Source organism: Ceratotherium simum, chromosome 14 (genome assembly GCF_057802395.1).
Source record: "Ceratotherium simum simum isolate JZ-2026a chromosome 14, ASM5780239v1, whole genome shotgun sequence".
Classification (NCBI taxonomy): domain Eukaryota; kingdom Metazoa; phylum Chordata; class Mammalia; order Perissodactyla; family Rhinocerotidae; genus Ceratotherium; species Ceratotherium simum.
The window spans coordinates 61,778,652-61,793,162 of record NC_141913.1 but is presented as its reverse complement, the minus strand read 5'-3'; the positions used below and the strand labels follow the sequence as shown (position 1 = coordinate 61,793,162).

Here is a 14,511-nt window from a genome sequence, read left to right as displayed (position 1 = left end):
AGTTTAAGAACTCTCAGCTCTCCAGCAAATTGGAAAATAGTTAAAAATCCCTTAATGTCTGGAGAGGGAACCGGGAAGCGACCCGGAAGCCAAGTGCACGCGCTCCCCCTGCTGGTGAAGGACATTATCACACATGGAGGGAAAGGAATCAATTTTTCAAAAACAGTTCAATGAAACAGGCTAGTGGAAAAAGTCCTTTGCTTTAAAAATTAATGAAATGGTTGTCCTTTATCCCATGGCCTTCCTCCTAAGGTGCTTAAAACTGTTCAGCACAATGTTGTTTTATTTGCCGTCAAGAAGTTTGTTGTGTTATTAATCAGGATGCAACAAAAGAGAAGCATGACGGTGCCGCGTAATACTGTGCAGAGTACTGTGGTCGCATTCCCAGGTGCCCGCACATTTCTCTGAACACGGGATCATCAGAGTGTAAGCAAAGCTCATCCTTAGGTGGTAGAATTTCTTCTACACACTTTTTAATTTGATTTGACATCTTTATGTAACAAGTATGTATTATTTTTCCAAACAATCAAAAAGCTTTCATTTAAAAAAAAATTAGGCTATTTTTTCAAATTTTTCTTGTCCCTAATATTCACCTCCTCCTGTATTGGAGATACTGTGCTGAGCTGTCCTCACCTCATCTATGGACCAGTGGACGTGGGGTGGGTTCCAGTATCTCCAGCCTCTTCCTTTTCTGATGGCTCATGGTGGGACAAGTGACTGCTGTCCCTCTGTCCAGTTCTTACTTTATAGTGCAGCTGACATTGGAATTCCCCCTCTGCCTTTTAATACCTACCGAGTAAGTGAGTGATGTGGAACAGGACAGCGTGGACACAGAGATGCCAATCTCAGCAAATAACTGGGAAACATTAACAATGTTGGCTTTTTTTCTTTTTTTGCTGAGGAATATTTGCCTTGAGCTAACAGCTGTTGCCAATCTTCCTCCTTTTTGGATGCAAGCTGCTGCCACAACATGGCCACTGACAGACAAGTGGAGTAGGTCCACGCCCAGGAACCCAACCCAGGCCACTGAAGCAGAGCCTTTGGCTTTTTTTTTTCAAACCTTAGTGAACACAGTTAAAAAGTGCTGCAGGGCCAGCTGCAGAGGCCTACTGGTTAAGTTCGGCGCATTCCGCTTCAGCGGCCCAGGTTCATTTTCCGGGCACAGACCTACAACACTCATCAGCGGCTGTGCTGTGGTGGCGGTTCGCATACAAAAAGAGAAAGATTGGCAACAGATGTTAGCTCAGGGCGACTCTTCCTCAGCAAAAAAAAAAGGTTGATTAAAAGAAAAGTGCTTCATTAGGTAATTACTAAATGTGTGTCTTAAAAACAAACTAAGCAACAGAACTCCTTCCTCTGCTGGGAAGCCCGCGTCCGGTGGGCCTCCTTAAAGGGACCTTACGTGTCACAAGCATTCCTGGGGCAGAGGCTGAGGACTGGAGAGGGACTGAAGGGAAGAAACTGAGTCAAGTGGCGGGCCCCAGGCTCCGAGGGTCTCAGCAAGGGACATTCCCGAGCCACCGTCCTGCTCCTGCCCCCTTAGGCCCCTCCAACTGGGCCTGGCCCCAGCTGGACTGAGAGGCCCACAAGGTCACCTTCGTGCCCTGAGAGCCTCACCCAGTCTTCCGTCTTCCCTTCACCTCCCCTTTTCATCCTCCCACTGTTTCCTCCAGGCACAGGGTCCTCCTGCTCTCCCCCATGCTAGGAAGCGCATCGCCTTGTTTACTGTGTAGTATGAGAAAATGACAGGTACCCACTCCTCATCAATTGGAAAATATAACAAATAAACCAAAACCCACTTGTTGTAAAGTATCTCACCAGGCCTGCCCTGGCTCCTGCCGCTGCCTGGGCGAATGCTGGCCCTGCTCTGACCGTGAGCTGACCATCAGCCCCAGAGATGGATTGCCTGAGCCGGGCCTCTCCCATGGAGGGCTGCACACCCCAGCCGTCCCTGAGGCTGCGTGTGGACCGCTCATCTCATCAGTGTGGGCTGGCCTTCAGAATGGCATCAGCGTCCTGCCTGCCAGATAGTTTCATTTCAGGCTATTGAGGGAAGGAGAGTTGGGAGTCTTGGTGTCTCTTCTGCCAGTTGTCGGAGGCCAGATCAGATCAGCATCCCAGGGTCTGGGTCAGACCAGGTGACCCAGCACAATAGCCAAAAGGTGGAAACAACCCAAGTGTCCGTCAACGGATGAATGGGTAAGCAAGTGTGGCATATACATGCAATGGAACATTATTCAGCCTTAAAGAGGAAGGAAATTCTGACACCTGCTACACCATGGATGAACCTTGTAAACGTCATGCTGAGTGAAAGAAGCCAGTCATGACGGGACAAATACTGTCTGATTCCACCGTATGGGGGACGCAGAGTAGTCAAGGCCACAGAGATAGAGAGCAGAATGGGATGTGCCAGGGCCTGGGGTGGGGGGAATGAGGAGTTAGTGTTTAATGTCTGCAGAGTTTCAGTTTGGGAAGATGAGAAAGTTCTGGAAATGGATGGTGGTAATGGCTGCACATCAATGTGAATTTACTTAATGTCGCTGAACTGTACTCTTAAAAATGGTTGAAATGGTCAAGTTTATGCTATGTATGCTTTACTACAACAATAACAACATTTTGTAAGGGTGACTCAGCTATACACCCCTCCCGGCCACTGTGTGAGGGCATCATCGCCAAGACAACTGAGGTGGGTTTCTTAGCTCTTCTCCCTGCGCTCACCACAAAAGCTCCTTGGTGACGCGTAAGTAAAGAGATTAAACACCAGGCCTGGTCTTAGGAGACATCCTGAGATACAAACCTCCTGGAGAATCGCCGTTCTCTCCTTGGCTCCTATTGAGAGGTGGCCTCTTAGTAAGAATTTAGAGCTGAAAATCTCTCAGCAAGTCTCCATTTCAACCCGGTCGTTTCACACGTGAGGACACAGAAGCCCCGACACACACACGGCGGCGGCTCAAGTCACACAGGCTCTGGCATCAGGACCGGAGCCTTCGGCTTCCAGCGGGGCGCTCTGTCCATGAGGCCACAGCAGAAAGAGGTTTCTTTGTTCCTCCATCTGTTTATATTTACAGAGCTCCATGTGTAGGTTAGACTGCAGAAGCTTTGGGGACCACAGAGAAATTTTCATTTTTTCCTTCAAAAGATTAATATGTAACTGGAGAGGTAAGATGCTTATAGAAAACTAAAAAGGACAATCGGATGCCAAATGAGATATTACAGCCTAAAGGTGCCGTATTGTTCAGAAAACAGAGATGTTTGGAGGGCGAAGACATTCTAAGCGAGGGTACGCATGCAAGTAAGAGCTCAGAGATGGAAATGAGATGCTCATATTAGAGAGAAGACCAGTCATACCCATGCAGAGATCTCCAACTGGGAAATCCATGAAAAGATATAATGTTTCCATCAACTTTTGGCTACATAGTGGTAGACTATGTTAAATGGCCTTATTTTGTGTTATTTTGTAGATTAACATACAGTAACAGTCGCTTTTTTGTGGTGTAGTTCTGTGGATTTTAACACGTGTTGTTTTGTGTAGCTGCCACTCCAATAAGGACATATCCCCCCAAAACCTCCCTCCCACTTTCCTTTTGTTGTCTCCACACCCTTCTGCTCTCCCCACCCCTAACCCCTGGCAACCACTGCCCAGGTCGCCCTCACTATAGTTTAGTCTTTTGAAGAATGTCACATAAATGAGATCATACAGTATGAAATCTTTTCAGAATGGCTTCTTTCACTCAGCACAATGCCTTGGAGATGCCTTGAGTTGTTGCATGTATCAAAAGTCTGTTCCTGTTTGTTGCTGAGTAGTATTCCATTGTATGAATGTACCACAGTCTGTTGATCCTTTCACTTGTTGATGAGCATGTCAGGTTGTCTGTCTCATTGTGAATTGAGCTGCTATAAACATTCATGGACAGGTTTTAGTGTGATCATAAGTTTTCATTTAAGATTTAAATTACTTTTCCCTCAAAAGATTGGTGACTGATACGTTCATTACAGAAATCACTTCCAAAAATATATAATTTTTCTTTTATCATTCAAAGCAGGAAGTGGGGTTACTGGGTCATATGGTAAGTATATGCTTAACTTTATAAGAAACTGCCAAGTTGTTTTACAGAGTGACTGTACCGTTTTGCATTCCTACCAGCAATGCATGAGAGTTCCAGTTGTGTCACATCCTAGCCGGCACTTAGTATTGTCAGTATTTTCTATTTTAGCCATTCTGAAAGGTGTGTAGGGGTAGCTCCTTGTGGTTTTAATTGGCATCTTCTTCATGGCTGATGATGCTCAGCATCTTCCCACGTGCTTATTTGCCTTCTGCTCATCCTCTTTGATGAAGTGTTTATTCAGTGTTTTGTCCATTTTTTAACTAGGTTGTTTGTTTCTTTACCATTGAGTTTTGAGAGTTCTTTATATATTCTAGTTTCAAGTCCTTTGTCACATATGTGATTTGCAAATATCTTCTTGGTCTAGCTTGTCTTTTAATTCTCTTAACAGTGTCTTTTGCAAAACAAAAGTTTTAGGTATTGATCGAGTCCAATGTATCCATTTTTTCTGTATGGATCATGCTTTTGGTGTCAGGTCTATGAACTTGTTGCTTACCCCCAAGTTGTGAAGATTTTCTCCTATGTTTTCTTCTAAAATTTCTTAGTTTTACCTTGTAGATAGAGATCTATGAACCATTTTGAGTTGATTTTTGTATAAGGTGTGACTTTGGGTTGAGGTTCATTTTTTTGGATATGGATGTCCAGTAGTTGTAATACCATTTGTTGAAAAGACTATCCTTTCTCCATTGAATTGTCTTTGCACCTTTGTCAAAAATCAGTTGATCCTGTTTGAGTGGGTCTGTTTCTGGACCCTATGTGTTCCATTGATCTGTGGGTCTGCCGCTTCGCTAACACCACACTGCCTGGATTACCATAGCAATACAGGAACCTTAAAATCAAGTGATGTGACTTCTCTAACTTTATTCTTCTTTTCCACAGTTGTTTAGCTATTTTGGTTCTTTTGCATTTCCATATAGTTTTAGAATCACTTTGTCTATATCTAAACAAAACTCTGCAGGGATTTTGATCAGAAGTGCATTAACTCTGTAGATCAATTTGGGGACAATTGACATCTTCACCATATTGAGTCTTCCATCGTGAATGCAGTCTCTCTCTCCATTATTTAAGTCGTCTTTGATTTCTTCTACCAGCAATTTCTAATTTTTAGCATAAATTTCCTATACATGTTTTATTAGATTTAGACCTAATATTTTGTTTCTTTGATGCTGTTGTATTGGTGGTGTTTTTAAATTGGGGTTTTTTTGTTTTTTTTTTTTTTTTGTGAGGAGATCAGCCCTGTGCTAACATCCGCCAATCCTCCTCTTTTTTTGCTGAGGAAGACGGCCCTGGGCTAACATCTGTGCCCATCTTCCTCCACTTTATATGGGATGCCGCCACAGCATGGCTTGCCAAGCAGTGCGTCGGTGCGCGCCCGGGATCCGAACCAGCGAACCCCGGGCCGCCGCAGCAGAGAGCGCGCACTTAACCGCTTGCGCCACCGGGCCAGCCAAATTGGGGTTTTTTTAACTGTTCATTTCTAGTATATAGAAATATGATTGACTAAATGCCGTTTTAGTAACAGACTATTACAACTATAATATAACAATACAATCATAACTCTGTGACCACATCGAATTATCTGTGCAACTGACGATTTAGACCCAAAAGTCTAAATCCTGGTTCAGTCTCTCTCCAATGCACATGTAACAAAAGAATTGTGTGATTCTGTGGTAATTGCTCTATTTACTGAAGATCTATTCTGTGTGTGTTAGGTTAGGTTCTGTCTTAAAAGTGATCTAAACAGTCTCCACGTTAATTCAGCAACAGTTACCGCTTAATGCCTGCCTGGTTCTGTGCTGAGGGCCGTAACTGCACCCACTGCCTTGCTCATGAACAGTTCTGACCCCTTAGCGCCACGAGCTAAAATGCAACTTACCAAGTTAAGTGTTCCTTAAAAGATTTAAATTACTTTTCTCTCAAAAGATTAGTGACCAATATATTCATTATAAAAATCACAAACATATATAATTTTTCTTTAGCGTTTAAAGCAGGTATGCATAATTCACATGTGAAACATTATCTACATAATATTTCATTAACTATCTCACAACATGAATAAGTTTTAACAATATGAGATCTGCATGAAATGACTGAATGTTCATTTCTTTTAAAACGTCTATGTAAAGTTTAAGACATTTTTCTAGTTTAATTACAGGATGGGTGAGTTAAACGTGCGTGATGTTTCTATGACTCAAATCCAACAACCCACAGCAGAAACATGGTGTCAAACACCAAGGGAAGAGGAAGTTGTACTAAATTTTGAGCTGTTTTAATTATTTCAGGCCACTAGGCTGTTATCTGACAAATAACTTCACCTGGTAGACCTATTAGACACCTAAAGATATATGTCTTAAAGTAAGCAATTTGAACAGTTTCCTGGCTCATCTGTTCTGTTTTTCACTTCTTAGTTTTACACTCACTCTTCCATTGGAGAAGAAAAATGTATAAGGTTGGCTCTCGGTGACTGAATCTAATTGGTCAGTGAATGCAGAAAGGTATAGGTGAAAGACAAGATAATAGGAGGAGAGCCAGCTGACTTAGGTTCCTGCAACATCAGCAGAGAGAATAAGAATACGAAGGATCAGGAGTCTCAACAGTCAGTGAATCTCTCCAGCTCGTTCCCCTGCCGCTGACATCTTCCAGTTCAGATGCATCTGCTTCTGCCCGCACTCTCACGCCCACAGCATAGTTCAACTCCTCGTGCCCCTCTGTGAGCGGGGAATTAGAGTCCTGAGATGCTCCAACGCAGTGGAGACGAGGGACGCACAACACATAGTCATACCATCCATGCTCCACACTGTGAGGGAGCTTCTGAATGAGCAGGCAGAAAACAGAACACTGTCCCGAGCCTGCCCAGGCCAGCTGGAGAAAGCTATGCACAGGGGATGCCTTGAAGAGGGGCTAAGCCAGAGGGCAAGGGAGGGCATTGCAGGAAGCCCTGTACAAAGGCCTGGGACAGCGAAACCATCGAGAGCCTTGTACCAGGCACGGTCGAGGGAGGGGGGCAGACGCCCAGCATAGAGGGTGGCGGGGTGAGTGTGGGGGGAGGGCATCAGGCTCTGGATAGAGGCTGAAGGCAGCACGAGGGCACCTGTTCAGAAGTGCTCTCCATGGGCGGGCACTGGGGGGCCACTGGACGGTCATTAAGAAGGGGCGGGGACACCCGCCCTGATCTGTGCTTCAGAAGCCTTCCTCTGACCGCAGCGTGGAGAATGGCTGGGAGGGGCAGAGAGGACTGCAGGGAAGTCAGGAAGCCTTGGCTCTAGTCAGGACCAGAGAAGGAGGACCTTGGACTTGAAGGTTGAGCAGGGCACAAAAGTCACAGGGAAGCAGGAGACAAGGGCACGCGTGACACCTTGTTCAAAGGAGAGGGAGGTGGCTGGTCCACTCAAGGCCGAGATCAGGTCTCAGGAAGAGGAGAAAACCTGGATGCTCAGGAGGCAGCGGATCTCGCAGAAGAGGGAGTGGTTGTCGAGGGGAAGGAGAAGGGTGTCTGGGCTGGAGAGGGAAGAATCAGTGAGGCAGATGACCCAGCTTTTGTTTTAATGTCAGTAGTGGGGGAGGGGAAGGAATGCAAGGAGTAGTATAAAGAAGACCTACACAACTTGTTAGCTGAGTGAACAGGGGAAGTAGAGCAGAGGAAAGTCGGGGGTGACGGGGGGGTCTCAGGCCTGCTGGTTTGAGGTAGGAGGACAGACAGCGGGGGAGTGTCATAAATATTAACAATAACCCAGTCACCCACTAAATTATGCCCATTAAATGCTTTAAATTCTGGAGAAGCACATTTTAGACTTTTTGGTGGCAAAAGTGTCCTCCGAACGAGACGGGGTCCCCCCAAACAATGGGCCCAAAGCTGACAACGGAGGGAAGTGCTTCACACCATGTCAGCACATTTAACTGATTGCTAACAGAATTCCCGTTAGCCGCTGCAATGCCAGGCTGCCCGTGAGACCCTCCTCCGGACTTCGAAAGCTTCCCTGCGTTAGTTCACTCACATCCTTCACCATATTCATGACCGAGTGGGTGGTGGGAACAGCAGAGAGAGAGCAGGGAAAGACACAAAGTCAGTTCCTCAACCAGCTCCCCCAGAGGGGCTTCCCTCTGCTCTTCTGAGAGCTGTCTTGCTTGGAAGGCTCTCATTAAGAGCTCCTGCAGATGGATCCCCTTCTCCACGGAAAGTGGTGGATGTGGCCCTCCCCGTGTGGTTGGCCTTCCTTGCATTGTGCATGTCTCCTGCTGGTGGGCATCCACAGTCAATGGTCAGCCAAAGAGGGACAGGTGGGGGCTGCAAGGACAGAGATTCCCTTGCTGCCCCTTGCTCTCCATCAGCACTCACCATTTGGTGACTTCCAGGCAACCCTTACTGACCTAGAAAGTTCTGGTTCCGTTGATTACGAACAGCCCCAGGCACTCACAGCCAGCAGTCCTAACCTCTTTACTCAAGATGTGGAAGGGGTGGTACCACGCTGGGCAGACTCCAGTGCCACTGTGACCTGAGACATGGACTTTGAGAAACAGGCTAGTTCACGTTATGCAACCACCGCAAAGCCAATGAACGGGCTTGAATTCTGTAACTATGGTTGTTTTGTGTGTAATTCCGGAGTCTTTTCCTTTATCAGAACCAGAAGCTTGGGGGAAAGGATATCTTTCTCTCAATGCTGTGCTTGCCCCGCCCAGATCTTGGCTGGAATCACCCATAAATCACCTTCACTTCCCCTCCACCACACTTCTGTGATTTCGGGCGCTGGGGGTACACTGACTCAGTGATGGAAATACCTCCCCGGCACCGTGCAGACATCCTGCTCTGAGCCCCCTCCTGTCTCAGGAGTGTCTTGTGGGGCCTCAGCAACCTCCTAGCATGAGGTCCTGATTCAGAATGGACCCAGATCCACAGCGGAGAGAAGAGGCGGCCTCCCGAGGAGGACAGAGCAGAGGGTAGGGACCTGTCCTGAGGTTGCTGTGCCCCTGTCTTTCAGGATGGACATCACGCAGCAAGAACCACCCACTACGGCTCCCTGCCCCAGAAGTCTCGGGACGGCCGGCCCCAAGACGAGAACCCCGTAGTGCACTTCTTCAAGAACATTGTAAGTGCTCCCTTCCGGCCGTGGGCAGGGGGCTGAGGGAGAATCAGAGGTTGTGGGGTGGGGCGCTTGGCCACTGTTGCAGTCTGTGAAGGGCACGAGTACCTCCCCAGACAACACTGAGCTCTGATTCACGAGGCGCGTGACCGTGTGCCCAGACGACGCCTCCCTCCTCCTCAGGGTGGCGTTGGGCTCTGAGCTCAGCCCAGCACCTGATCCCAAAGTCCAAACTGCACGTGCCACTTACTGAACTTCGTGTTCCATCAGAGAACTCACTCCTTTGGAGACTAAACCATTATGAGACCCTTAGTTTAGAAACACAGGCTTTGCACAACTGTGGAGACGGTGAAAAGATCAGTGGTTGCCAGGGGTTCGGGGAAGGGAGGGGTGAGTAGGGGGAGCACGGGGCATTTTTAGGGCAATGAAACCCCTCTGAGTGATACTGTGACAGTGGATACACGTCATACATTTGTCAAAACCATAGAATGTACATCACAGAGAGTGAAACCTACTGTCAGCTATGGACTTCAGCTAATAATGATGTATCAACATTGGTTCACCAGTTGTAACAAATGGACCACACTGATGCCAGGTGGTAACAAGAGGAGAACCGTGTGCAAGACCAGAGAGAGTATAGGGGAACTCTCTGTAATTTCTGTGCATTTTTTCTAGAAACCTAAAACTGCTCTAAAAAATAGTCTTAAAAGCAAAAGCAAAACCACAGCCTTCTAATTATAAACTTTCTGTGCTGCAGACATTTCAAGATGGTAGTTTACAGGTGGATGAGTTTTAGGAGCCTCAGGCTTGAGGGCGTTCCTTCTGAAGCTCTGAACATCAGGGGACGCTTTACTTCCAACCCTGAAAGAGGATGGTGGTGAAGAGAAGTTCATGGTCTCCATCAGTGTGCAATGGCTGTGTCACAGGGACACACGCCAGGAAGAATCAACTCTCTAGTTGTAGAGCCTTTTGGTGCGTTTCCCATTCTCTTAAACACTGTCTGAATGTTCCTGAAGGTCTGCGTAGCATTGGGTATTTTCCAATTCTCAAATGCTGTATTTTTCACTCAACTAGGACAGAAATGGGGAAACTGGGGAGATACTAGACCTAACAGATAGTAGATCTTAATATCTAATCCTGATAGATCCTAGACCCTCTCAGCAAACAGGAGCTGGTCAGGACCTAGAAGCTGACAACACCAGACTCAGGAAGAGGGTCAGGCTGCTCTGAAGGCAGGAGGCCCCCCCGTCACAGTCTCTGTGTGTCTTTGCAGGTGACACCTCGCACACCTCCTCCATCGCAAGGAAAGGTAAGACTTCTGAATGTTTTGATCAATCATCACTTCATTCAGAACTTTCCTGAAATCCCTAAATGTACCAAAAAGAGGGTTGGACTCGTAGCTACCTGACTTTGTCCCAGAATGTTTGCCACATGGATCCCGAGTAGAACAGGCTGGGAAATGCACGGTGTTCCCTCCTCCTCCTGCCGTGCAGACGGTGCCCATGGCTCCCAGCTCCCTCCCTCTAATTACTGATCTAAATTCTCCCCGGGAAGCTCCAGGCAGCCACTGCCAACCCCCTGGATATGGCACCTGTGTGATGAAACCTATTTGCCATCTCAGCACCATATTGTTTTGTATTTCTTGTTTATTAAAAGAACTTTTTTCCTGCACTGATCACAATGTCATTTCTTTGTCTTCCTCACACAGGGGCGAGGACTGTCCCTCAGCAGATTTAGCTGGGTAGGTGACAAACGCATGTGCCTTCAGCTCCCTCTCCTGTGTGGTCCTCACCGCCACTCGCCGTTTATGTTCTGCTCTGTTTCAGTTGCTTACCGGTCCCACCTCTCTCTCCTCTCAAGCCCAGCTTGCCCGCAGCTGTCCGGGGGTTGCTTTCTCCTCCGGAGGGAAAATGACCCCCCAACACACACCCCCCCACACACAGCCTAGCTCTCTGCCTGGCTTCCATGCCCGGGGCAGGCACCGCCAGACCAAATGCCACTCCTCCCGAAGGGTTCCTGGAATTCCAGTGGGCTCCTTCTGTGTTTGAGAAAATTCCTGGTTTCCTTCCAACACAACGGATGAGAAAAGCAAGTCCCAGCAGCCTGAACGTGGATCTGCGGCCCACTGACCCATCTCTTAACCAGCTCTTCCCACAGACGCTGAAATTTTGTTGAGGAAAAATGACGCTGCTAAAGAGAGAAAAAGATGCTAAATTCAGTTATTCAGGTCACAATCACCTAATTAACCCAAAAGATTTTGGTTTTGATCGTGTTTCAGTCATAACCAAAGCTAAGATATCAAGCCATCCAGGAAAGCCTTCTTAGGAATTTTAGGCTTTTTAATACTGAGAACACAGTTTCAACGATGATTTCAAGTGAGCAATTTGTTCACTTTCTAGGTATTAGAGAAATTTGGTGTCTGAACCAACTTAAAATGCCTACCAGTATATTCTAACCAAACTTATAGACCATAGTTACTAATAAATACTAGATACGGTTCTTACTTTAAAAAAATTATAATTTTCAGAATAAAATGGAAGGATAACCCTAATCTATAGGCCGGGAATTGAGTCTGTCTTGGGAACACAATATCTTTATTCTCTAGTACAATGCTCAATTAATAAACATCATATACATGAAATAATGAATTTTAAAAGAAAGGAAGAAAGAGAAAAGAAAGAAAAAAGAACAGGAAGCAAAAACAGAAAGGGAGGGAGAGAAAGCAGGAAGGAAGGAGGAAAAGGAGGACGGGCGGGGCGGGGAAGAGGCCCTCAGGTAAAAGATAGAGTTAAAATCCCATCAAGCTCCTGAATTGCTCCAACACTTGTTACACTGACTTATGAACTGATGTATTTGCCGGAACATTTTATGTAAACACAGTTGAGCCTTTTTCCGACCTAATGAATCTGCAAAGAGGTGACCATAATATAGGAAATCTCCGTGGGCCATGACCCACAGCCAATTAACTTTTGACTTTCTGTGCCAGCAGGAGACGAAGATGATATTGAAGAATGAAATCCATGTCTGATCCAGAAATCTTATTTTAGTAACCGCTTGGCCTGCCTCTCAGCTTTCTAGCGTGGGCTAAGCCATCATGCAAAGTCGTCCCCACATGTAGAGTGACGGGGGGCTAAAGAGACCTTCTTTCTTCCAGTCCCACAGAGGCCTCTTCCACCCGGCAGCTCACAGGAAAGACCTTTGCCCTCCTCTCCACTTCTCCGTTTCTGGTCCTACTAACGTTTGTTAAATTTCTCTTTTTTCCGAAGCAAAGCCCTTCCTGATTCCGTTTGTGTGTTTGTCTGTTTTCTAGAGCTCCAGGACTGTCTTCCTGTTTGGAGTTACTGAAAGTCCTAACCTTCTCTTTCTAAACTATTGTTGTATGTTTTCTGATAAATTCTAGGTGGTCCAAAGATATAAGTGACCAAGATTTTGAAAAGAGGAAAAATCAAGCAGATTATTAATCTGAAAACCAATCCTTGAGTTTAGTTCTCAGAAGCTCTTTACTTTGGGGGAGAAACAAGAAAGTGAGACAGGATGGTGCAGATCCGCATGGGGAGGTGTGGTTTTTCACATTCATGTGCGTCTGTCCTTTGGCGCAGCACTCTTTAACTGTCACCGTCCCTCTGTGTGCCCGTGGAGAGAGCATGTCCGTGGAAACCCCCAGGATTCAGGGGCAGGACTGGCGTTCCTCTCAAATGCTGTCTCAGACCTTCTCTGCCACACACCCCAGCCCTTGGGCCACTTGATAATCCTTGAAACCAATCTTCATGTGAAAGTAGCCTCCTTGGTGCAGAGTGACCAATGTCTGTCCCCAAGCCCAGGCTGAGGGAGAAGGGAACCATAGAAGTAGCCTGTGTGGTGGGGGTGCCTGGACAGATGGCCCCGGTCCAGCTTCAGTCCTGCCCAAAACGAGAACCTTGAACCTTCTAGATCCCATCTTCAACATCCCTAAAATAAAGGGTGGATTCGATGGTTTCCCAAGTTCCCTCCATCCTAAAACACTGTCATGAAATTTAAAAGGACTGTAGGCTGATGGAAAGGGGTCTGGGGGCTCGATCAGGAGATGGCCTCCCATCGCTTGGTGGCAAAATATAAAGCAACATCTCAGACCCTGTCCTTTGAATGGAGACCTGTGGGGCAAACAGATCCCAGGCCGAGATGCTGAGCAGCCTGGTTTGCCCTCCAACTGAGGTTGCCCCTAAGGCTGGAAGACCCTTTACCTGAATGTTAACACTCATCGTGTCTAAACACCCAGTGTTTCTCCCATTCCTTTCTCATCTTTACAGCGAAAGTTCCCATTTGAAACAAAAGCATATTAGAAAATAAACTGGTCCAAGGGACACAAATATTCTTGTATTTCAAAACTCATTTGCCATTACTACCTCCCACCAAGGAAGCTGTCTTCATCTTCCCTGAAGTGAGAGAGGGCTGCTGGGGCAGTTGGAGGCTGGAATAGGGGCCGCCTGTTCTGCCTGCCCAGACGGCCACCTCCTGTAATGACAGCCAGCTTGCAAGATCAGGGCTTCCAGCCTCCATTCTCAGAGCGGTGCCTCCATTCACTCGTGATGTCTTCACAACAACCCCATGAGGAAGGGACCGTTATTATTCCCATTTTACAGAAGAGGAAACTGAAGCTCAGAGAGGTTCCGACACTTACCCAAGGTCACACAGCTAGGGAGTGTGGGAGCTGAGACCCATCCGGGCTGCCAGGGGCTGTGCCCTAGTGCACAGTGGCAAGGACATGGCTTGCCAGCCCGACCTACCTCCTTCCCTCTGTGGTGACCAGCTCAGGAGCCAGGGCCCCTGGGAAAAACCCTGGTCCCCCAGTTCTGCACATTCACGCTCAGGGCACCCACACCATGGCCAGAGGAGCTGGTTCCTGCTCACCCTCGGGAGAGGCTCCGCTAGGCTGGAAATGTAGAATGTCATCTTTATGCTTTGGGAAGCTGTGAGCCTCGAAGTTTCACTAAGTCCAAAGGCTCCTGACCCTCCCGGAAGTCTGGAGAGCAGAGCAGATGAGAAAGAATCCCCGGGACATGGGCTTCGTCCTCCTCTAGGCTCCTCCCTCTTGGGGAAATGGCCACCTCTGGTGCCCCCTCCTCCAGACACGTGTGGCAAAGGTCCTCTTCCTTGTCTTTCTTGATGTCTGCTAATCTTCTCTTGAAAACCACCCAGCCTGAAGACGGGACGCAGCTCTGTAGAGGAGGTTTTGATCTTTAACCTCAGAGCACTTGGGCACCGGGCTCGTAGGGGAGGCTCGGCCGAGGCCGCGGCACACGGATGGCTGGGGGCAGGCGCGCTGGGCCCCGGTCTCCCCGCGGCCACTTGGG

General features: G+C 47.4%; 1 protein-coding gene across 3 annotated transcripts in view; it reads left to right on the top strand.

The window, feature by feature from the left end:
* The window catches only part of MBP (myelin basic protein), a 147,837-nt gene that overhangs the window by 124,772 nt on the left and 8,554 nt on the right, over nt 1-14,511 (top strand). For all 3 annotated transcript variants that reach the window (XM_087439352.1, XM_087439354.1, XM_087439353.1), the window contains 3 exons: nt 9,080-9,187; nt 10,455-10,490; nt 10,890-10,922. In XM_087439352.1, coding sequence (XP_087295478.1) covers nt 9,080-9,187; nt 10,455-10,490; nt 10,890-10,922 — 177 coding nt within the window. The remainder of the gene's footprint in view (nt 1-9,079; nt 9,188-10,454; nt 10,491-10,889; nt 10,923-14,511) is intronic.